Source organism: Amphiprion ocellaris, chromosome 23 (assembly GCF_022539595.1).
Source record: "Amphiprion ocellaris isolate individual 3 ecotype Okinawa chromosome 23, ASM2253959v1, whole genome shotgun sequence".
NCBI lineage: Eukaryota > Metazoa > Chordata > Actinopteri > Pomacentridae > Amphiprion > Amphiprion ocellaris.
In genome coordinates this window covers 9,059,863-9,084,846 of record NC_072788.1, presented here as the reverse complement: position 1 = coordinate 9,084,846, position 24,984 = coordinate 9,059,863, and the positions used below count along the sequence as shown (strand labels likewise).

Below are 24,984 nucleotides of genomic sequence, written 5' to 3'. Positions count from 1 at the left end.
CAGCCGGCGTTCAATTCTAGCTCTTGGTGATTTGCCGCATGTTGCCCCCTTCCCCCACTATCACTGTCGAATAGAACAACAAAACATGCGCGAAAAATGTTTAAATATTCATTTCTTGATCTCCTTGGTTACTGATTATCATGTTGCACCTGGAAAACAAGACATTTTAGTCCACCAGCATTTAAACCACCAACCAACCTACTGCTCTAAGCTATCAGGTCATGGATAATTGAGGAGTTGGGGATGTTGGCAGTGGATGTTTGGGTTCTGTGGGGCCACCAGACTTTTTTTTTGGTGCATGATTGGATCAAGATTTAGGGGAATGGAAGGCTGGGTCAGTAATTTGCTCTTGGTCATCTTCCTCAAGCCATTTTTGATCATTTTTTGCAGTGTAGCAGGGTGTACTGTCTTGGTGTAGGTGTGCAACAATGTTTAGGTTGGTGGTGGGCATCAAAGTAACATCCACATGCCTTTTAATTAATGTTATACACTTAGCAGTTGTGGCTGATCATGGTAAGTAACTTTTAAATATGTCAAAATGGCCACTGCACAAAATTGGCATATATTAACCTTCTTGTGCACAATGTTGGTCTCACTGTGGAAGTTATATTGTGACAATAATAAAAGAATTATCCAAGTTCGTCAGGGGAAAATTCATCATATTGACAAGGTTTTGCTTGCTTTGTCTTGGTGTTGTTCACTTAATATCTGACTGTGGCCCAGATTATAGTGTTATTAATACTCGTTGCCTGTTCTGAGCAACAATTTTTCTTTCTTTTTTCCATTCTGCAAAAGCGTTTTTCAAAATGGCTCTGCTTCTTCACATTTGTCTATCTTGACATTTTTCAGCTTTTGTAGAATTATCAGCTGTGTCCTTCACCTCATGCATAATCCGTGTTGGATAAAAGCAAAATCAGTCTTTCCAAAAATGTAATTTAAACTGGAGCATAAAGCGGTAGAGCCTGTCTCTCTCAGTGAGTTGTGTACTCGTGAGAGATTTTAAGGTTCTCACAGACCGGCATCTTTGGTTGCACAGAGCTTATGACACATTGACAGAAGGTTTTGGTCTGAATGCGCTGCATGCTGAACACCGATCGCTGCAGACTAGTGTAAATACTCTGAGTGTTAACATGAGAAAATCAGGGCCATGAAGTGCATGTGTGCAGACCTACAGGAGCTCGCCTTCGCCTGCACACACTCAGACAGTTTTCGCTCTCAGGCAGCCCTGGGAGAGAATGTAATCTGTTCACAAACCACAAAATTGAAAAATGACCCTGACGCTCTTCCACGCTGAAGAGTGAACAATGCTTGCAACACAAGAAGGCCTACTTAGACCAAATCTTTATACAGCACGGAGGAAAGCCTTTAAATTCAAATAAACATCATTTAAGGATCTCTTTAGGTTGTGTTCATTGGAGTCTCTCTCTCTTGTGCTTACATACACTTTAATTATGTGGAAGGCATAAAGCTTAGCAGACTGAAGCCCTTATAGACTTAATAAGTATCTCCGGTCACATGCATACACAGAGTAAATAAATATTTTAGGATGATCATTTTTGGCATTTTGTGCTTTTATCATCATGCATCAAAACCCTCTGGCTGGTTATTTAAACATTATATGCACAGACCAACTTACACTGTACTCCTGTTTGTGTAGTAATATACAGATATGAACAGATTTAGTATGATAAATAATATCACTTTTTTAAAGCAGAAAATATGGAAAAAAAAGTCCTGTGAGAATAGTAAGGGTTAAACTGATCCCAGTGATTTTACCATATTGACATGAAAAACCTTAAAACCTGAAAAAAAAACTTAAACCTATGTTATAATTTTGCTCTCTTGGCAGTAAGAGTGCAAGAAAAATATGTTTGCCACATTCAAGAACTGTAAACCCTGTGACAATCAATATATAAATTATTACTTTTTTGCTATTTTCTGCATTTTACTAGATAATATCTGGAACTAAGCAGAATAGGGAAAATCTGTAAAATAACAGAAAATATTTACCATTTTCAGTTGCTAATATATATAATTTCTTTCAAATAAAGACAGATATCTATGAAAATAATAATTTAGCCGATTTAAATACAGAAAAATTGGATAATTTTATGGTCAAAAAATACCCTTCACACAAACACAGACTTGTGATGTGGACTATTTTTTAAAATTTTGTGTCAGTCAACATATTATTACATGTTTTATCTGTAATGATACAAGATATCAAGTCTGTAAATCTGTAAAATAACAGTTAAAATTTTGTTTACCATTTTTCAGTAATATAATATACACAATTATTCATTCAAATAACAATATGTATCTGTAAAAAATGTTTTCTGATTTAAATACAGTAAAAATTGTGTTGTTTTTTCGTCAAAGGTTGTTAAAGAACAAATTACTACTTATTAAAATCTGGATTTTTCAGTTTTTTTCTTTTAGGTTGATCATAGAAATTGAGACTTTATCCTTGATTTTGCTAGTTATTCTCTGTAATTTAGTAAAACAGGAAAAATCTGTAAAATAACAGTAAATTGTTCACAAAATTGCATTTAAAAGTTTTGTTTTTTTTTTTAACAGTGTGGCTTAGCCTAGTTCTGGTCAGATTTATTATCTGAGGGTGTGTTTGTAAGGTTTAAAAATAAATATGATTTTTTTTCTTTTAAAGCTGCGTTTGTGGACCTTGTTGTGATTCTTTAGCTGTAATTTTGCAGCCAGTTCCTTCATTCTCGACACATGTTTTCTGCTGGATTATGTTTGTTTGTGATGTATTACAAATCAAAGGACTCAAACAAATCAAAAAACAAGAAAAGCGCTCAGAGAACAGGACAGCCAAAGCTGCTCAGTTGTTCTATCATTTGCGATGGCTGAAATCTTGAAAAAATTTGTGGCAGAAATCACAGCACCATAGAATGTGGCCATTTAATATAGATATACCCACAAACAAAATTACCTTGCGTTGAGCACAGGCGTGTGTTATGCGTGTGTACGATATGTGCGGATACTGAATTGCATGACCTAAATATGTAGCGGGCGGCGGCAATTGATGGGACTCAGAAACGGTCCCACTATCTACTGCTACATTCTACCATACTACACAGTCGTACCTTCTGGAGGTAAAATGTGTTTCTTTCAGAATATAATTGCGATTTAGTTGTATAGGACTGTAGACAGACCTGTAGCGTGTTTCCTGAAGCATGAACCAGTGTAGCTCATGATATATGCCTTTATTATAAATATTTCCTTCCTCAGAAGTCAAATGAAGGCGTCTCACTGCATTGTTTCAGAATACAGGGCCTGGTGGTCTTCCACAGATAATGATACAACAAGTTGAATGTGGTTGTGTCATAGATTTTCTTGCCTCTTAGTACCAGTGATTATGAGATTTAGGATTCCTCTTCATCCAGCAATGTGGTCTTCATTTCAGTGATGTTTCCCAGATGCACAGCGACAGATTTCGGAGAAGCTCAGCACAGCCAAAGTACGGTAGTCAAAATCCAAATACAAAAGTGATTTTAAGTGTCTGCTTTTTAAAAAATCCTGAACAGCTTTATCATTGAGTGAGCATTGAGCTAACATTTGGTTTTCTTTTTCCTTGTACCTTTCACAAACAGCAGAAATTCGAGATCCCCTCAGAGGTTAGAAGTAGAAATTTCACAATAAAAACACTGATACTATTCCTATATTGAGCAGCGTCTGGTGCTTCAGGCGAGGTGCATCCTCCCACAACAGGCGTGCAGACTTCCTGGATTCTTTTTCCCCAGCTTCTTTTTTTTCCCCCCCGAAAGTATTGAAACCTCCAGATTTATGAGCCCAAAGTGAACAATGAAGGTCCCGTGATGAAAACATTGTCTGGAGGCTTCGGGCAGGCAGCCAGGGTGTTAGTTGACTAAAGACAAGCGTTCGGTTTGGCGTTACTGTCCCCTGATGAAACGTTTGCATTGTCCTGTTACACAGTGAAGATCGCCTGTGATTGATGATGTTAATCTTCACGTTTCTGCCGAGCCAATATCTGCAGGAACGTTCAATCATCGCATCGCTTGCTCAGAAAGCATGTTTTGAAATGAAAAAAGTACTGGAGGAGAATTAAAAAGAGGAGAAACATCTTCTTCAGCCTGCAATATTCAGCGCAGTTTCACCTCCTTAAAGTTGAGAATGTTGCTGTTGGTGTTATGATTTGTGGCGCCTTGAGTTTTGCAGGTTGAACCACAAGCAAATGAGCCGTATTTCTCACAATCAGCTCTTCGGAGTGACCTCACTGGGATAATGATAGGGGATGAAGCAGAGTCGACGAGCTTCTGATTGAGTGATGGGAGGTGGAGGTAGAGTGGTAACTAGGGGGGATGAAGGGGAAGTTTTAAGGCCTGGCGCTGTTCGGTTTTTTGCCCTCAATTGCACGGCGGCACGAGGCAAAAAGACAACCATTAGAAGGAGGCGCGGAGTGAAGCCCGACTAGATGAGTTCAGCCTGCGGTTTCTGTCTGGCATTCAGAAAAAAACACTCAAACAGGAGGCCCCCGGAGCTGCTTTTCATCCTTTACCTTTACAAGAATCTGATGACGGTGGCAAAAAAAAAAAAAAAAAAAGCGAGAAGAAATGTGTTTGTGTTTGCAGTTGCTGCTAATGATTTAAAATGTGTGCAGTGTGCATACGTGTGTGTGAGTGTGTGTGATGTATGGGCATGTTTGCTCAGTCTATGGGTGGGAGGGGAGATTTATTTTAACACCCTCTCATTTTGTGTCTGATGCCAGAAGCTGTGTGTTTATGTAAACCTCCGCCGCAGTGGAGAAGGCCGAGACCACCCCCGAACACCCAGGCATGTCCTGTCAGAGTGCGTCATGCATCACCCACCGGCCCTTTATGGGTGCATGTGTGTGTCCGAGGCTATTGTAGGAGGCATCTGGTAATTGAAACTGATATTCGGAGCTCAGAGAACAGGCCTCTGTTCTCCTGCAATATTTTCTGAATGTGTGTTTTATTGGTCCGAGCAAATTCAGTTTTCTCTCGCTTTCCTCCAACTCTGACTTCTCCAAAGGTCACAGTTAAAACTTTGAACTAGATGAACACAGTTTGGAGTTGATGGATGGACGCTTCACAGTTGGCCCGTCTCCAGAACCAACTGAAAAGCTCTTAGTGATGAGCTTCAAAGAGACTTGCAGTTTTATCTCTCCGACACAAGATGCTGCTCTTGAGCTTTGAGGGCTGCAGAAGCAATTATTTCAGGTGTGAGGAACCCAGTACATGGTCTGCATTTTCTGGCACTAAGATTATTATGGAATCAAAAAATCTAAATATGCCTTTTGATATGTAGAAACGACAAAAAAATTAGTGTACATAAAATGTGTAAGAAAGAAAATAATACGTGTTTTAGTGCAGCTCAGGCACCAAAACGCAGAATCAATTGTTGTGCATAAATATGTGTGATGGTTGAGTCACATGCAGTGAAGGAACTTGAATTTTACAGGTTTCTGCTTGCTATCTGTGCTCAAATGTTCATCAAAAAATGTCCAAAGATAACAACCGGTAACTTTGGAATGATTTCTAAGCTTCGTTTTACATCTCAGAATCTTATTTGATGCTTATTTGATGCACAGCGAACAATTCTCTCATTATCAGGCTGATTAAATGGACCGATTAAACTTCTGAACATTTTTCACATTTTTACTCATTGTGGACTCAGTTTTTGCTGCAATAATAAGTTCTGCAACTCTATGGAAACAGCACAATCATAAAAATGGAAAGGGAAAAAGTGATAGCTCTACACACTATGGATATTTTGCTACTTACATTTTTATATGAACTCCATCCTTGTCTCCTATTGACTGTACAAACACAGGCTGCAGTTCAGCTGAAAATTTCCCAAGTTTTTGTCACATCACTGTTGGAGCACAAATTGCATCACTGTTGCACCAGTGATTGCAGATTTTATTCATTTTTTATTTTTTACAGAGTCTGGTTAGCGCAAACATTTTATTCTTGGTGTTTTTTAAAAAAAAAATGATGTAGAATAGTGGAGCTGAGATTTGATTAAGTTTCTCAATGGAACTGCAAGTCATAGAGGGATAATTTAAAGATCATTAGATAGTCTTTTTGTGTTTACAGTTTGTTGCTCCAATAAATGCTTTTTTTGAGTTGGGTCGGTCGGCTGCTGGAGCTGTAAAATGTAAAATTAGCCGTAAACTTTCCGAAACAGGTGTCTGAGCAGAGCAAGAATATGTCAGAATTTAAAATCAGCAGCTGCACAGACGGACTTGTTATTGTCTATGTTATTAGATTAGCTAAGATATGTGAGCTGAGAGAAAGTGATGAACAGCAGCACGGACAGAGGCAATGTAGATGTATTGAGCTCACTATTATTTTTAAACTATTGCAATTCACCTAGAGACTAGACTAGACTGTGCTATACTACAGGGGTCTTTTTTGCTGCAAGTTGGAACTCACGCTGTCCTACGTGTCCCCTGTGTAACGCAGTGGTACAATCATGATCTAAGACGTATCCATTGTGGTGTAAAATCGGTGAATGAAAACAAAGCTGTCTTCCTCTTATAGCGCGGTGTGACAACGTATTCGTCTGCTCCACTCGCCAATTAACTCCATGTAACCAGTTCCGACGTAACGATGAAATGTCATAGGTCGAGGACGTTGTTAACTGAGGACCCCCGGTACAGTACATTACTATACTGTACTATACTATGATACTGGACTATACTTTTCTGTACTAGACTATAGTAGACTAGACTGTACTATGCTATCCTGTACTGTAATATACTGTGCTGTACTCTCCTGATTCATAATTCATCTGGATTAAAGACAGAATTTTTGGAAAATCGTGAACTGATAACGTCTTGGGTTTACATGGTCGTCTCCTGCTGTTCACCTTCACCGCTGAGCTGCTACCTATACAGCGGTGCAAACGCTTCCCCGGTCTGAGTTCACTACAGTAGCATATTTAGACAGCTGTAAGCCCCAGAGCTCCTGGGAAAACAGGGTAGAAGGGTTTTTATGTGGGAGTGGGATAGAATGGGGGCGAACTGATCCACTGCAGCTCTTTTCCTGTGCGGTTACTCTTCAGTCATGCATCCAAATGTTTCCCCTCCCTCTCCATCACATGGGCAAGCTTTGACTTGACACTAACTGTGAAGGAAGACACGCGCGCTTGCTGATTTTGTTGTGTAAACTGTGAAAGAGAAACTTGATGTAATTTCCCTCTTTCAACAGTAATATGAAGGAACGTAGCCCAAGGTGTGAGTTTTGCAATGTAAACTGGCTTTTCTCAAAGTGTGTTTAAGGGAATGATGTATGACTTGGCATGCAAATGTGCACAGTGCGCACTTACATACAGACACACACCGAGTTTCTCATCTCTTTCTCTTTGTTTTTCTCTCAGTGTCTCTTACTCTCACTCTTACATACACAAACACATGACCCACAATACACTCAGATGCAGTGATACCGGCCTCCAGCGCCAGCATCAACCCATCATTATTGCAAAAATCCTGTAACTCTATATCATAGATAATTTGACATTTCCCCGTGCAATCACTACCTGCAGTCTTCAAGACATGGAAAAAGATTTTTTTCTTTTAATATACTGTACATGACAATCACGTAGGCTCACCGTATTATAATGTTGATCTCCCTTTTTTTTCCTACTTTCAACAGCATAAAGAAGTCATTAGCACAACAATGTCATATTGGCGAATTTTAAGTTGATGCTAATTTGTAAGCTAATACTTGCACTCCATGTGTAATGTTCAGGAGTAACATTGTCTTGTTTCCAACTACCTGATTAAACCAGGATCTATGTTTGTTCTCCTTTGAGCTCTGTTTTTGTTCTTCACCATCTCATTCAGAAATATCGGGCTGTTTAGTTGCCAAATTTTCCCACAGCTCGCTGCTAGCTTCAATTAATGCCCCATTGTGGCACTACAGGAAAAGTCATGGGATCACCAGAAACTGTATAATCAACCATTTGGACAAGGCAAATTGAAGTCCTTTTAGGCAAGTCTCGCCACCCGGTCGGCATTATGGTAAAGTGCAGAGGCAGTTATTCCCAGCTCAAAAGACCACGTGTCGATCCAAATAAATGGTGAGAGAACTGTAACTGCAATTTCATAAAAATTGCATTCCAGGAACCAAAATTTCATTCTGATAAAAGCCGGATGAATAGTTTCTTGACTTTGCCACCAAAATAAGGTTTAAAAAGTGCACTGTAAAAAGTGTATCTGAGCTGTGGCTGAAGTTAAGCGTTTTTTTTAGGATCAGTCTCATTTAGCTTTCTGGTTTGTTGAAGACTACTCCTGAGAAGTCTTGTTAGCGAAAGTAAGTTTAGGTTCACTACTCCGTTAGCATTGTACATCTGATGTTGCCTTGTCTTCAGATTTTTCTGCTGCAACTTGAGTAGGATTGCAGAGTAAAGAAAAGTAAAGAACAGAAAGTGTGACGATCAAATCAGGTTATAGATTTTACATTTGGGTGAAGCACATACATAAGTTAGAGAAACTGGAAACTTTTAGTTCACCTTTCTTCAAATTAAGTCGCAGCAATGCAGTGTGGAAGGAATCATTTCAGTACATAAAACTTAGCATTAAATTGATTTCGATAAACCCAATCAAATTGCGCATTGCCATTTGAAGCAGTTCTTTTGAGTTTTCCAACTGTATGACACTTTACTACGTTTTGCTGTCATAAAGCAGACAATTGGCTCATACAGTTGCCATCTCTGGCAGTTTCAGAGTGCTTCTAGTGATTTCAGTTCTGGATACTTTGCTCTTATAACAATTCAAGCCAAATTTATGTAAAAAATGTGATGCCAGTTCATCCAGTGATTGCATTGTGACCAGTCCTTTACTTGTGCATGTTGTACTGCTGTTTACAGAACTTTAATATCCTCATTCACTGTGTATTTTTTTCGTTCGCATTTGACAATTTATGATGCATTTTTGACTTGTTGACATTGCCATCCACGCTGGTAGCATTTCTAAAAATACTGATTGTAGGTTAAACCCTTGTGACATTGCATCAAGTATGTGAATAGAGTTAAAATAACCACATAATAATCTGATAATTGTGTCACATTGCATCTTAAACAGATGGAATACTCCATTCAGTTCTCAGGAAAGCAGTCATTTGGCGCCATTGGATACCTCTACTGTTTCACCCGAGGTTATATCCAGAGCAGTGATGTCAGCTATTTTCTTTAGCCATTATCTTGTGGTCATACTTCATGCATTCTGAGTTTCCCAAAGCTTGGCATGGCATCGCCCCAGCATCCTATCATGTTGTTTTTCCAGCAAAATTTAAGCTCCTCTTCACTGCTAGACAGTAGTCTAAAGGGAAATTAGAAGGGAAGGATGGGCATTTTTTTTTTTTTAAAGTTGTGTTTATCTTGAGGCTTTGGTAAAAAAGCCATAATAAGTGTCCCATGGGCCATATTTCCTTGTTGACCTACTAGTGAGCACTCTGTATATGATATGCCAGTGGTTTTGGAAAAGAAGGGCAGGACGGCAGGCGTGTGAGAGCATTTTCCATATAGATCTGTGATCTGCTCAATGGGTTCAGACAGGCAAAGTTGAAAACCTATCCAGTGAAATTTATGCAAGCGGAAGGGAACGAGAAAAGAAGACCGGATGGGGTGATGGAGTGAGACTTAAAGAGAGAGAATTCCTATGAAAAGGAAGCGTGCATGGGTCAGTTGAGTCACTATGAGTTGTCTTTTTCCACTCAGTCTTTGCCACTTTTTCTCAAGGTCTCTTTAAGCACGTCTTTCATTCACATTCAGTTCCTCTCCATTCACACCGTGTGAGCAAAGTTAGCTTGCTTAAATGAGGCTCAGTTTGTGATAAATTCATGTGAATTCACAGAATTATGTGGAGAGATGTCATCATCCTCCTTTTTTTGCAGTAAAGTTGCATCCTCTACGTGTTTCTGATCCGATTACAGAAGCATATGGGTGAGGAATGTTTGATTGCAGAGCAGAGCTGTGGCTGGCTGATGGATAGTTTCCTCTTTCTGAATGTGGGTGCTGCAGGACAAAGCCCAGTTGATGTGTTGAAGTGTGGCTGCTTGAAAGAGCTGTCAGCACTCTCGGCACCAAGGCAAGCTATGGACAGAGACGTATATTACGTAAGAGTTTGCATCATGAGTGGACTGTATGGAGGATTTTGAACTTGCGAAATGATATATGCTGTATATTTCATACTTTAATATTTTGTGTTTCTATCATTTTTTGAACGTGCGCTATGAGAAATTAAAGTTTATGAAGGCATCTGGGTAGAAAAAAAGGGTTGTTGCTGAGATTTTACAGCTGAGATCATACTTTTAACTGTTTGTGTATACAGGCATGCATGTCTTACCGTTCGAAGGAATTTTGGCAAGATGCCAGGGCTGTTTTGAAATTCAAAAATAGACAGAAATATTCTTGCAGATATTTTTAAGTACAAGTATGAAATATGGCTTTATATGTATTTATACAGCCATGATTATCTTATGGGAAAAAAATCCATCCCATTGAAATGTTTTGACTATATTTTAACAAGCCAACATTTGATGCTCTTTGATATGGTACCTACGTATAAATCTGGTGTGTTTTTCCAACAAAATTATCAATAAATGTAGAATTCTTCTTCGGAAAAAGTAACTACACCCCAGGCATCAGAAGCTAGTATTGACTCTTAGGGCAAAAAAAAAATCTTGTAGACTTTTTGCACAATTGTCCATCAGTCTTGGGCATCAGCTTGCTCAGATATTTGACCACTCTTCTGTGCAGTATTCCCTCAGTTTACAAGAGAATAACATTTCAGCGAGATTCGAATCTGGCTTTTGACGAGGTCATTCTGTAATCTTCCGTTTCTTCGGCTTCTGCCTCCTTGGCGGATTCACTCAAGTGATCATTATCCTGTTGTAATGTCCACTTCTGTTTCAACTTGAATTTTCCAACAGATGGCCTTAAATGATCCTCAAACAGTCTTTGATATGATGCAGAATTCATAGCGGAGTCACTGGCAGCAAGATTCCCAGTTCCTGAGGCAGCGAAGCAAACCCAAACATAACATTTCCATCAAAATACTTCACAGCTGGTGCGAGGTTCTACTGTTGGTCCACTCTAATCATGTCTGTTGTTACTGGGCCCAAACAGCTCTATCTTTAAAGTCGTCTGTCCAGAGCACATTATTCTAAAAGGCCTTGTCATTGCATGTATGTTCACCGTGACACTCGCTCTAATGTTCTTTCTGGACAGAAAATACTTTTTCCTGGAACACCTCCCATACAGGTCAAATCAGTGCAGTCTTTTGGGGATTATGGACAGAGGCTGATGGTAGCCACAGCCAGGGGTGAGCTTAACCCACCCACATGTAGATATTGACCAACCAATCACAATTAAAATTTTTGTTTGTTTGTTTTGTTCAGCCAGTGGTAAAACATCACAGCAAATGGCAGTACAGTTTCATACTCTTAAATAGACTGGATCACACTGCTCATGAAAAATCACACACTTGGATGCATAAACTGCTTTCATTCTTACTTTCCAAATTAACTTTTTGCTCATCACACTAGCCAGAACTGTTCCTTTGAATGATGATTTTTGTACAGTTTTCTTTTATAATTATATTATACACGGCCTGTCCAAAAAAAAAAAAAAAAGCCGCCACCTGGATTTAACTAAGCAAATAGGTAAGAGTCTTCCATTGGATAATTACTGCAGTGACGAATACGTTTCAGCAAGCAGCAACTTATTTAACCCAAGCTGAAGCAGCAAGGAGTTTGTCATTTCTTAAACAACCATGTAGGAAGACATATCCTGTGGTCATGGAAAGGATGTTAATCTGTCTCAGAAGGGTCAAATTATTGGCCTGCATCAAGCAAAGAAAACAACTAAAAACCGCCCAATGCATTATTAAAACCTGGAAGGACAGTGGTGAACCTTCATCTTCGAGGAACAAGTGTGGTCTGTCATGTGGTCTGATGAGTCCAGATTTACCCAGTTCCAAAGTGATGGGGGCATCAGGGTAAGAAGAGAGGCAGATGAAGTGATGCACTCATCATGGCTAGTGTCTACCAGCCTGTGGGGGTTAGAGTTATGATCTGGGGTTGGTCAGGTTCAGCAACGTTATGTTCCCAAAGAATGAGGTCAGCTGACTACCTGAAGATACTGAATAACCAGGTCTTTCCATCAGTGGAGTTTTTCTTCCCTGATGACGTGGACATGTTCCAAGATGACGATGCCAGGATTCATGGGGCTCACATTGTGAAAGAGTGGATCAGGGATCATGAGACGTCATTTTCACACATGGATTGGCTTCCACAGAGTCGAAACCTCAGCCCCACTGAGAATCTTTGGGATGTGCTGGAGAAGACTTTGTGCAGCGGTCCGACTCTCCCATCATCAATACAAGATCTTGGCATAATAATGCATCTTCAAATTATTTCTAAATATCATATTGAAATAGTACAATTGTACAAAGCTTGATTTGAGCTCACAACTCTATCTTGGATGAGTTCGGACTTGTTTTTTTTCTGTCTATCATGCAGGCAGTGTAGAAAAATCTTCGCAGTTTTACAAAGCTTAGAAAAATGAGATCCAAGGCTTTTGTGTGAGGTTTTAAACTGGCCAGTGCACATTTGAACAACGCTGAAAGTTAGCGTGTTTCAGCCGGAGACGAGCCTTCATCACCGAATGAGTAATTGCCTGAGAAGTGTTTTGCTGAAAACCCAACTGTGCGCTTATAAGAGATTCAGTGAATTTCTGTGTTTCACAAAGGGAATTGGAACAATGTGCTCGAGGTGTCATCCATCCTTTCTTTAATCGCTTCCACATTTGTAGGTCAGGTACAGGTCATAACAAGGAACTGAAGCACGCACGCCCCTTTGCTCTGTATGTAATTGCATCATTATTTAACCAAGTGAAAAATGTCAGATTTCAGAGGACGCTCCAAGGGTTAAAGCTCCTTTGACCACCTTTATCATGTTACTATCACTTTCTGTGATCGTCTCCGAGCCAAAGACAGCACACAATACATTTTCCAGAATGAAAAACACATGTTAATGATGTGACTCAATTTTAGGGTTAAAAAGTGAAACCTAAGCCGTGCGAAGCGTATACAGGAGATCAGACACGTCTTTTGCGGCTAGAAAAGCTTCAGCTCGCTTTGAGTGTAAAAACTCAGCAGTCACACATCATGAATAATAAGCCGCTGAGACAAACCAGGTGCCTTTTTTTATTTGGAGTTGCTATTTGGTGTCTCTGCAAGAAAGAAATTGCTGGTTGTGTCTCGTTTTGCAATTATGAAAGAGGTTAACAAGAGAGCCTGTTTCATGTCTGCAGCTCAGGAAGAACTCGCTTCTTTAATTAGTCTGTTTCTTTATCTCTTGGCTTTGTGCTCAGATTGGCTGTTTGCTTGTCTTGGAATATTTATAAATGCTTTTTCATTTTGTTTTTGCTATATTTTCCACCTTTTTTTCATCTTTCTTGCGCTTATTGAGCTTTTATAAGCTGCTAGAGAGTCTGATATGATTGTACGTGTCATATTTACACTTCTTGCAATCCTGATGGAGACTGTTGCAGCCAAAAAGATTGGGTTTCACACTGTTGATTACTTCAAATGGCTGCAATATATATATTTTTTTAATCAAAGCGGAAGGTTTCCCAGAGCCCCTTGAACAAGCTGTCCAGGGTTTGTATTCATCCACAGAAATGGTTCTAACTACCTTAGAATAAAATAAATGAAGCCCTTGTAAGGAGAGGATTATGTGAATAAATACCTTAAATGTTCAGGATGAGAAAACATGCTTTAAATAGTTGAATTCATTATGAAATCAAGATGTGCAGCCAACCTTCAAACTCAGAGAGATGCATTTTCAAGCCTACCGGAGATCCAGAATGTTCTTATCAGTGCATTAAATGAACTCCCGGATGAAGATGATATACAGTATATATGATCATCTCAGACAGTGTGGAATTAAGTGTGTTCTTTAGCTTTAAACTTGCATGGAATTATTGTTATTATTCTAACCTTCACTGCTACTTGAACTGAAATAAATTGGAAAAAGATGAGTGGATGTTAGAGGGGTAAGAGAGAGTGGACAGATTTGGTTAAAATCCAAGCTTTGATTGTATTCTGTATTTAGTCATTACTCCAAAAGTTCTGCCAAATTATGAGCTTTGAGCTCTGACAAGTTTTAGTCCACGTCAAACATCTTGTGCTAGCTTTACATCGAAAATATTAATTCACTTCACAACTTGTGTATTTGATCTGGAACGCATCAGCAACAGTGTCGCCAGATAAAAGTGACTTTATTATCGAGCGGCTCTCTGATTGAGCTGCACCAAAACAAACCCAAAGCAACATTCAACAGCGCATGTGTGACTTTAGCACAGCTTATTTTGAAATGCACGAGGAAACCAAAGCAAATTAGTCACTCAGACAGGAAGGAATTTAGAGAGAAAAGGGATGACAAGGGCAGGATGTGTGTTGAATGTGAACCAGCCCCAGATGGAGCAGTGATGTCTTCTGTTCAGTTTCACAGAACCAAGACAGGAAGGATGTGCAATCACTGCTGCCGTACATGTTGTTCAACATACAGCTGTGGAAAGAAACTAGTGTTTTCCTTTTGTTTCCTGGACAAATTCTTATTTAAATTCAATTCTATGTGTTGTTGTCCTGTCATTTTATAGAAATTATTCCAATTTACCATTACCACCATGATTTTATCAACATATGTGCACTGATTATATTATTAAAAGCCTATTTGCGTAGTAGTGTACAGAAGAATTTTAGTTTTTGAGCTGAAAACAATGCAGGTGTTCCAAAGCTGAAGTAGCAGAATGTGAAACCCACAATGAGCTGCAGAAAGACCAAAAAACTCAAGGCCAACTTCAAACCTGCAAACTCTGATAATTCTGAAGTGGGTTCATCTTTACAAGCGACCCTGTTCACATAAAAGTTAGTTACGCAGTCGACTGTTAATGTAAAAATATAGATTGTAGCAACTTTAAAGTCAGCTACTTTTGTTGATTTGAAGCACAGTTTCAGAAACCGTGTGTAAACTGCTCTGAATAGCTATAATATCCAGATGATATGGCAATATGGTCTCCATTTTTGAAGCACAGGGGATCAACTCGATGCTGGCGAGTCCATAAATAAACCATGGTGCTTAGTGTCTGCCCAGATCTGGATGCAGGTCCCACGCTCCCCGTTTCCCTTCTAGCCCACCTTGGCGGGCCGGTTTAGCCGACTCTAGCGGCTTTACACGGCTAATTTATGCCCATCCCCTTCTTTCATACCCTCTTTAAAACGCCACAGTGGCCTCGGTTGGGTGAAACGGGGATGTGGAGTGTGTGTTGGGGGGCTGGCGGTGGAGTTGGTGCAGTGGGACCCTGATGGAGTTAGCCTGTGCATTCACCAGAAAGCTGCTAAAACATATGAGCCCTCTCCGATGTGCTAATGGGAAAAGCTTGGTGCTGAGAACACATGAACGCAGTTCCAGGAAGCAGTAAATGTCGCTGCTGATTCTTAATTACGTGCCCCATTCCTTCTCTGCGCTGTGGGCTGCATGTGGAGTTTTAGAGACCTGCTCAGGTGGGATCAGATTGTGGTTACTGGCTTATTCAGTATGTCACTATAAAGAGTACAGTAAATTAGAAAATATTGTGCAATGAGTAGACTGTGATAGATTGTGGTTGCCAATTAAAGACAGAAATTGTGCCCTCTTTGCCAGTATTACCCTACCTCCTGATCAAGAAATAATTCATTATAAATTAATGACTTAACTGATTTATTGTACAGATTACAAGTTATTTTGTAATGTTATTGTGTATTCTTGTAGCAGCTTGGCTCTACACAAGAAGTGGATGAGCCTTGGGGAACGTTTTGGGGTTCTTCCCCATTGCCACTGGAGAAAAGTGTAGAAAATCTTTGAAGCTTAAAATAGTTCCTTGAGGAACCTTTGCAGCAGAAGTTAATCGATGTTGACTCTTATTTATTACTATTAATATTAATATTACTAATAGTTATAGTTAGCTAACAGTAAGAAATACTTTGCTAAAAGAAACAGCTAAAATGATTGAATGTTTAAATAATAATAAATAGTTACCTAAAATAGCAATTACTTAGCTGAAAAATAAACATTACAATTATCAACTAAATCTACTCAATGTATTGGTAGTGTGTTAGCTAAAAGCAGTAAATAGATAAAAAATAATCATTTAAATGTGTAGCTAAAATAATTAGCTTAGTATTTATTGCTTTCGGCTATGTATTACTTTCAACATCCTATTTGTTATGTTTAGCAAACTATTTTACTTTCAGCTAACTTTTTATTATTTTTAGCTAGCTATTATGTTTTGCAAGCTGTTACTTTTAGAAACTATTTGTTAGTTTAAGTCAGTTGTTACGTTTCTCTAGTTTAATTATTTTTAGCTCAGTATTTATTACTTATAGTTATTTTTACATTTAGCTAACTATTTATGTTTAGCAAGCTATTTGTTATTTTTAGCCAAATAGGTATTGCTTTTAGTCAACTTATTGCTATGTTTAGCTAACTATTTGTTACTTTTAGCTAAATATTTATTAGTGTTTGCTAATTACCACTTATAGCTATTTATGACTTATAGCCACCTGTTTGTCGCATTTAGCTAACTATTACTTTTTCTTAACTATTGGATACTTTTGTAATAATTTGAGTTATTACGGGTTCCTCCATCAACCTTTTCTCTGAATTGGCAGTTAAAGGTTCCTCCAGAAACCCCCAAGCAAGCAGGGTTCTTTGAATATCTGTAGAGTTTCTTGACAGTCTCCCAACTCTAAGATTAATTATCTCAAAAGTATTGGATGGATTGAAACAATTTGTGAATCCAGCTGAGTTTGGTGTTCCCAGACCTTTCCTGTGACACCACAAAAATATTGACATTTCAGTTTTTTAGTTAGCAGCTCTTTGGATTGTGATGAAATCTGAAATCTTTAAAGCAGTTTTTAATAGCTTTGTTCATCTGGCTTTTCATCTTGCACCATCATCAGTTTGTCCATTGCTTTAGTTTATGATCTGCAAAGTAATAATTAGCTTCAGCTGTACTTTGGTGTTTGGCATCTGTTTACATCTGTTTTTAGATTAATTTACACTATACTCACGCTATTCTTAACCTTGTTATATGTTCTTTGGCTAGTTTATCAGCTGATGTAAACTATTTTAAATGTTGAAACTATTGTAAGTCATCCAGCATAACCTCACCGGTTGTTCCAGGGCAATGCAAGCTGACAAGAGCTTATTGTGTGCCGGCCATTCTGAGAAACAAATCATTTTGTTTTAATTCAGGCCTGTAAAAAGTTCTGGGACCAATATCCAGGCAGAACAAATGTCTTCCTCTGCAGAGCTGTGGGGAGTTCAGTCAGAAGATCTCCAGAAGTCTTTGCCAACAGAGATAGGTCTGGTGAAGGCCAAGTTGGCGTTTGTCTGTCCCTTGAGTGCATTATTTATCCCGAGGCTTTGCATCACTGCAGCACTGTTCTTCCTCCAACCTACACCATGATACGGTGTCCTCAGAAGGTGTGTTTATGGCTCTGTAAATCTGTCATCTTCAGATTACCACCAAATACTGAAACCAAATATTGCTATCACTTGCAAGACCCAGCAGCCCAGTTAACCTTCCCTCCATGTCAAGTGTTAAATAAGAATAAATAATTATGATCTAGGGTGAGTATAAGAATGCAATGCTGATGACAAAATCAAAGCTAAAGGGTGGAAAATATATGCATATCATCATTAAAATCATTTAAAGCTCATGTTTTAGCAGTACTACTGTTTACTTTGAGTTTTTACAGTTCACCTTCCATCTGGCTTAAATTGGATTGAGATGATTGTGTGGGAATTACATCTTAATTTTAATCCTTCTTTTGGTGGGATGGGGAAGTGCGGTTGATTTTCAGCTGCAAGTCGTAAAACCCTTGTCCTGGTAAAACATTTTATACTGTGGCCCAGAAAGCCTTTTAAACAATGGCTTTGGTGTAAATCATGCCTGGAGCACATTCGTCGTTTGTGGGGGTGGTGGGAGGCTACCATTTATCCCGCCTGAACCATTTAAGTCTCCTCGTGGGAGCCGAGGGTTTAGGCTCTCGAGCGCAACTTAATGTCAGTTGCTGGTAACTTTAGCTTCATTTGTCTCTCTTTCTGACTACTCTGGGACTGTTAACTCAGGTCATCACCTCATAATATGGCAATCTTTTGATTTGACCCTTTATTCCGCCACAGAGGAGTAGAGGAAGAGATCAGTTAAACTTCTGCTGCTTGGAAAGACGGCTTGGTGACCCTTTACAAGACCTGAAAAACATTTAGAATGAGAGAGCTTTTCTAGTGTCATTTTACCCCGCAGTGAGTGATGATAGAAGCTATGTTAGCATGTTTTTCAAATGTGTAGAGAAACTGATTGGTTGGGTTCCCATCATTATGTCAAACAGTGAAATGAAAAAGCACATTTACTTTACACTGGTCTCTCTGAATGAGGATCAGCAACTCATTGTATTTCAGTTCTGTGCAGTGATTTGTACTTGAACATATAGATGATGGCATATGTCTGTATGATATAAAAATATTATGCAGTAGAATATATCATTTGGGAAAAATATAAAAGGTCTAAGAAATATTTGCCAATGCAATGGTGGCTTGATATAGTTCCATACGTCATGGTCTCTAGCTGAAGGCCAATATCATTATTTTCCCTTGGCATGCAACCCTGTATGTAGGGAGAACATTTGAATGAAGTTGTTATTGCATGCTCAGCCTTTACATTTTGGACTGCAATCTCACGTCCTGCAGAAATAAATCATCTCAGCTCTTTTTGATGTCTTTTTTTAAGTTTTTCTTCAGTAGAAATATAGGACAGTTGTCTCTTTTTAATACATTTAAGCCACCTTAGCAGATGGATTTCCATAAATGAGACATTTGTGATCCCTAGTGGAGGAATCCAAGTGACTTTACTTGTGCACAACTTGCAGACTGACATTTGAATAAAATGTCTTACTTGGTAAATGACAATTTCAGTTACATTTTCATCATTTTATGAAAACAGTAGTAATGCCCTTATGCTCACCAAGTGAACTGCTTAGATCTTGGAACGCTTCCAACATTTCTCAAAAGAAAGGGTCTGTCTGGGAAAGAGTTAGTCAGATGATGTATGTATGAGAATTAAATCCAAACAAATCCTTGGACAGACTTACAGTCACAACATTAAAGCTGCATGCCTGATAGTGTGTAGGTCCTTCGAGTGCCAACAAAACAGCTCTGGCCCAATAAGGCATAAACTCCAAAACATGTCTGAAGGTGTCAGACACAACGATGTTAGAAGCAGATCCTTCAAGCTCTAGAAGTTGCAGAAGTTGCCTCCATGGGTTGTTTACCAGCACATCCCAAAGATGCTTGATTGGACTAAGATCTGTGGAATTCAACACTTTGTCAAAGCAACGTCACTATAAATGCCTGGACCTAATGTTTTCCAAGCATAGTCCAGAACATCACACTGCCTTCACTGGCTCACCATCCTGCTGCATCCCTTTCTCAAGGACATGACAAACTGAAACATCAGAGAAAACATGATTGATCCTACCAGGCACCTTTTTCCATGGCTCAATGATGCAGTTCCAAGACTAATATGCCCATTGTAGGTACTTTTGGTAGTGAACGGGTTCGCATCAGTGTATTAAGATTTTCTGCAGTTTGTGCTACAGTAGCTATTCTGTAAGATTGGACCACACAGGTCAGCCTTCGCTTCCGACGCATTTCCTTCACCTTTGGGTATCCATGACCCAGTCGCTCGTTGACTAGTGGTCCTTCCTTAAACCACTTTTTGTGAGCAGCACCCCACAAGAATTGTTGTTTTGAGATGCTCTGGTGTGCAGTCATCACATTTTTTGCAATTATCAAATTCACTCACATCTTTGCGTTTGCCCATTTTTCCTGCTTCTACCATCAACTTGAAGAACTGACTGTTCCCCTTTTCCCTCATACATCCTACCCCTTGACAGGTGCTGTTTTAAGGAAATAATAAACATTATTCACTTCACCCTGCGTTTAATGTTGTGACTGTTTGGTGTATTTTGAATGAAAAACAACTGTAAAGAACCATTACCGACATTTGGATGCACTCAATTCCATTTTTGTTTCTAAATAAAGGACCTTAAGGCGAACTGTTGGCCTGTTTACAACCTGTCTGCATGTTTATAGATCTGTCCAACGTTGCAATTCCACCTTGTTCCCAGATGTCAGCAGTTACTTCATTGCATACAGTGGTGATATAAATGATAGGAAGGGAAGCCAAAATTGCAGTAGTACAGCCCAAAAGCAGAATTACCCTTCAACACAGTGGACCATTTGTCTATGGACAATCAGTTCCCCTAATCTTCTAAACCTCCTGCATGCTTCTCTCATGCAACCTAATATCTTAGCCTGCCCTTGTGTAAAATAACAATGCACTATATCATTTTTTCTCACCTCATCATCTTCATGGATTATTGTTTAAACTGTCAGGAGACACCTCCAACAATGTTGGGGTAGAGAACCGGCTCCAAGCTAGTGTCAATCAAACACATTCATTTCCTCCTCGGGTGTTTGGTTTTAAACTATGAGCACATCACCGATGCCACAGTTTATTTTCTGTAGTCGCACATTTGCAAATATGAGAAGGATTTCTTCTGAAAGCAAACATCACAAGGTTACAGATTAAGGCTGCATGGGGGTAAAACTTCTGTCAACCTGTGAAAATGTGCACGTCCAAGGCATTCCCTGCTGGTGTTAAGTGGATAGTTGGGAGTGTGTGCATGTGTGTGGACGTACAGGCATTTCTCTCTACCAAATCAAACAAGTCCATACTGTCAACAGGGAGGTAGAACTAGTGTAGAAAAGTGTGTGTGTGTACCAGTTAAGTGTCGAGACATCCGCTCCGGTGTTGTGATTAGAGTTTTCTATTTGCTCTGGAGTGCAGCACATTCCTCACCGCCTTAATTGATTGCAATTATGTGGTTTTTGATTTGGTGTTTGATTGGGAGGGAGATTTGAAGTCTCGATTCGAAGGGCACAGAGTTTTTATTGTCTTTGGAACGTCAGGGTCGAATGCTTGAATGATAGCCTGCTACCTTGTAAGTCACATCAAGGAGCACCAGTGGGTTGGCACTAATTTCCACTGCTCTATTTTTAATGCTCTGTTTCAGATTTTGTTTTTGTGTCCTGCCATGGCGAAAAGAAACTGGAAAGCCACTCAGTGTATAGTATATTCCCTCTGTGCCAAGAGCTGTCCATCTTAGAGGGTGGTTTTTTTTTCTATAACCAGAGGATTTGCCCCTCCAGGGGACACCTGGCTTGTTCCCCACCTCCACAGTGTAAATGTTCACTGGCTTAAACTGCCAGATGTTATGAAAGGCTCTATTGAAGTAGACCTTTAGCTCATAAAAGAATCCTGGCTGAAAAGTCTATCCTGATAGCTCCAGTGACCAGACTATGTCATCTGATTTACATGGGGCTCTCACATGTAACTCCATCTGAAAAACAAAGCACAGACTGGAACTGTACATGAAGTCATGTGACGCCAGATATGTCTCTGTTTTGCTCGGATGTGCGTTCGAAAATCAGCAGTTCAGTGCATGCAACAGGAAATGTAAGCTCATTTCTAAAGATACCACAGCATGACTGAGAAATTTTGGACATTTCCAGAGCAGAGTACTGGAAAAAGACAGAGCAAAGAAACGCTCAGAGGGAGAAAATGAGAGAAAAGCAAGCAGGGAGAGGGAAAAAAGAGAGAAATTTGAGATATTAGAAGAAGAAATGGAAAGAAGAAAATTGGTTTACAGTTGTCTGTCTGCCATTAGTCCTTCTCTAGGACTGTCTGACACAGAAACGTGTGAAGTTGTGAAGTTGCAGCTGGCCCAGCTCCTTGTTTGTACTAGCACGCTTGACTGAGGCCCATTTATTGATTGGCTAGTGTGCCAGACCTGAGGACTCGTGGGGCTTGAATCCCCCCGATGACTTCCCCCCCAGCACTAAAACACTCGCACACACACACACACACACACACTCAGATTTAATCACACTCCCAGTCCACCCTCCTTCCCTCCCTCCTCTAACCCAAGTTAGTCTTGAGGAAGAACGGGAGCAAGTCAGAGAGGAGACGGCAGCCAGACAGGACACACTGAGTGACCCAGAGAGGAGGGCATCGGCAGGAAGAAACTAACAACCGGAGTGATCGGGTCACACTGTGAAAAGGCATGGAGCGAGAATTTTCATCCTGCAAGCTGCTGGTGACAGCTCTTCTTATTCTGGTACTGTACTTGTGCTACTCGTGATATTTTCTTGTTGTTGAAGTGCTTACATTCAGAAAGCATCTGCTGTAATGGATTCCTTTACTGCTCCAGCATGTATTTCATAATTAGGTGACTCCTTGAGACTTCCCGTAGCATGAGTTGTCTTTGAACTCGGCTTACAGGTCAGCGAGTTGTTTTATCTTAGGTTAGGACTACCTGTTACATTACAGTGACTGCCGAGCTGCATGACAGTGAGTACAGTGCCGTGCAGCCTGAACCCACATGACAAGGGATTCAGCAGATGTGCAAATATCATATGTCTTTGCCGACTGAAAAGGCCATCGTGTGTATATTGACACAGTCTGCAAAAGGAGGCACCGGAGTCGGATTTCTTTTTCCCTGTCGAGGAGTTTTCCATCTTCAAGGAAAATGGACTTGGTCTCAGCTGCTGACAGGTGACTTAAATAGAATCTGTCCATCAGAATAACTCGCATCATGGAGATAAGTGATCTCATATCATGTGCTTATTTCCTCTTTTAATGTGAAAACATGGGATGTGACAGCCACAGGGGCTTTATATGTAAATATGTTTGGAGTTTGTTGTTTGAGAGGTAACGCTGTGAGTCAGTTGCACGCTCTCCTCCGTGAATGCGGGCCAGTGCAAATAAAAACTGGAGGGATCGGAGCGAAAAGAGGTGGGACATGTGGTGATGGAGGGCTAGGAAGACTCCAAGAGGATATCTGAGCCTCTTGATTATTGGATCCAAGGCCCAGCAGGACGGCGGTCCAACGAGCGGAGCCTTGTCTTCCTCCGCCTCCATCAGAACAATAGCACCAAAGCGAGCCAAACAACGTCTTCATCTTCATCCGTCCATCCTTCACTTATTCCCTCTTTCCTCACCAGCCTGCCTCCGGCTCTCTTGGCCATGCAAAACACAGCTCTCACTTGTAATTGAGTGCAAAATTCACTGATTGCTTTTCAAAGGAGAATGAAGGTGGCGCACTAGCCGGCCGCCCAGAGCACAGGCTGTTTATTTACCGTGATCCAAACATTGGAATAGTTGGCCCGTGCAGAAAGTAGCACCGTTGCCGACATGTTTGGCCGTACGCTCCGCTGGCTGTGTGTTTGGGTCTCGCCGTTCCCCTCTGCTGTTCCTCAGGCGTCATCGGCCCTGACAGCCATTTATATCAGTCCCCACGCACTTTTAATAACGTGAGCCCCACCAGCCCCTCTCTGCACCGTGCAGCATGGGTGCTTTTTTGCTACCATGACCCAAAGAAAATAATCTGAGCTCTATTATTACCTTGTATCTGCTTTCCTCTGCAAGATCCATTCATCTTTGTAGACGAGGCACAGTGCCACGCTGTTGGGAAAAAGGGGCTAAAGAGGTCAAAATAACTTGCAGTAACCTGAGTTCTACCTAAAAAAAAAAATCACAAGGCTGTTTACCCCAAAAGCAAACCTGGACCTTCACTGTTCATTAGTTGGCTCAGTGGACACAAATTGATTTTTAGAGCAGATGTTAAAAATATAGTTCACAAAGTTCCTCTCTTGTTTAGAATGTTCAGGATAAGTTCATTGTAAAAAATAAATAAATAAATTAATTAAAAAGGTGAAATTCTGGCAGCGAGGATGCCAGAATAAATACATTAAGAAAAACATGGAATGTTATATTATCAAAAAACTGTAAAAATAACAAATATCTGTAATATAACGATATTTACTTGTTTGTAAAAATAATAATTTTCTTGACATGAATATTATTTATACTTTTGGCCAGTTCTTTGTTTGTTTTAACCATTTAAAATATTTCTTCTTACTGTGATACTTAGAGTTAATGTCACTAATTTAACAAAACGGAAATTGAACATCTGTAAATCTGTAAAATAAAAGTTTAAAAATTATTTGCTATTTTCCATTCCTTGATATACATTTTTTCTCTCAAATAAAGACAAAAACATGGTAAAATGATTGTACTTTTTGTGGGTTTAAATACAGTAAAACAGTGTAATGTTATGGTCAAACTTATTATACTTTTTTCTTTCAAAAAATGACAAATATTTGTGAAATAACATTTTGTGGGTTTAAATACAGTAGAAGCTTTTATTTTTAAAATTACAGATTTCATGATCTCGATAATATTTAGTTTTTGAACATGTAAATTATTACTTCTTTCTGTGATTTTGTTGTGAGTTGTTATTCATAATTTAACAAAACAAACAAAAAAATGTTAAAAACTGTTAAAAACATTTCTTTTTTACAGTTTGGGCTTGTGCCATGCCCTTCAGGCCTAATCTGCAGGATCTGGTGTTTTTAAATCAGTGTCAAAAACTCTGTTGGATGCGCAGCACAAACTGCTGCCTCCTGGTGTAAAGATCTCATAGTGGGAGGTTGTCTAAAGCACACAATAGCAGCATTTCTGCAATCTTTAGATATTCTTTCATGGTTCACCAACACCAGAAAGACTGCATTAGTGTTCACGTTGAGGAAAATGATAATTTTCTCTTATACACATCTGTTCCTCTTGAGAACCTCGCCTGAATGGCAGCTTATTTTATTGAATGTGTTTGCACCTCTAGTCTGCTGAGCCACATTCCTGCTGCCACAGGAGGTGGGTGATTTGTCCCAGTGTTAGTTCCAAGACTTTTTTTTTTTTTTTTTTTTTAGTATTTTCCAGGTTTTCATCCATTCAACAAGTATAGAGGCT

At 39.6% G+C, this 24,984-nt stretch overlaps 1 protein-coding gene across 4 annotated transcripts in view; it reads left to right on the top strand.

The window, feature by feature from the left end:
- Positions 1–24,984, top strand: part of LOC111589169 (ADAMTS-like protein 1) — a 106,956-nt gene that overhangs the window by 46,492 nt on the left and 35,480 nt on the right. Inside the window, exon 1 of one of the 4 annotated variants that reach the window (XM_023299962.3) lies at positions 22,119–22,294. The exons of the other annotated variants lie outside the window; for them this stretch is intronic. Coding sequence (XP_023155730.2) covers positions 22,241–22,294 — 54 coding nt within the window. The 5' untranslated portion in view covers positions 22,119–22,240. Of the gene's footprint in view, positions 1–22,118; positions 22,295–24,984 lie in introns of those variants that run through there. 4 annotated transcript variants of the gene reach the window in all.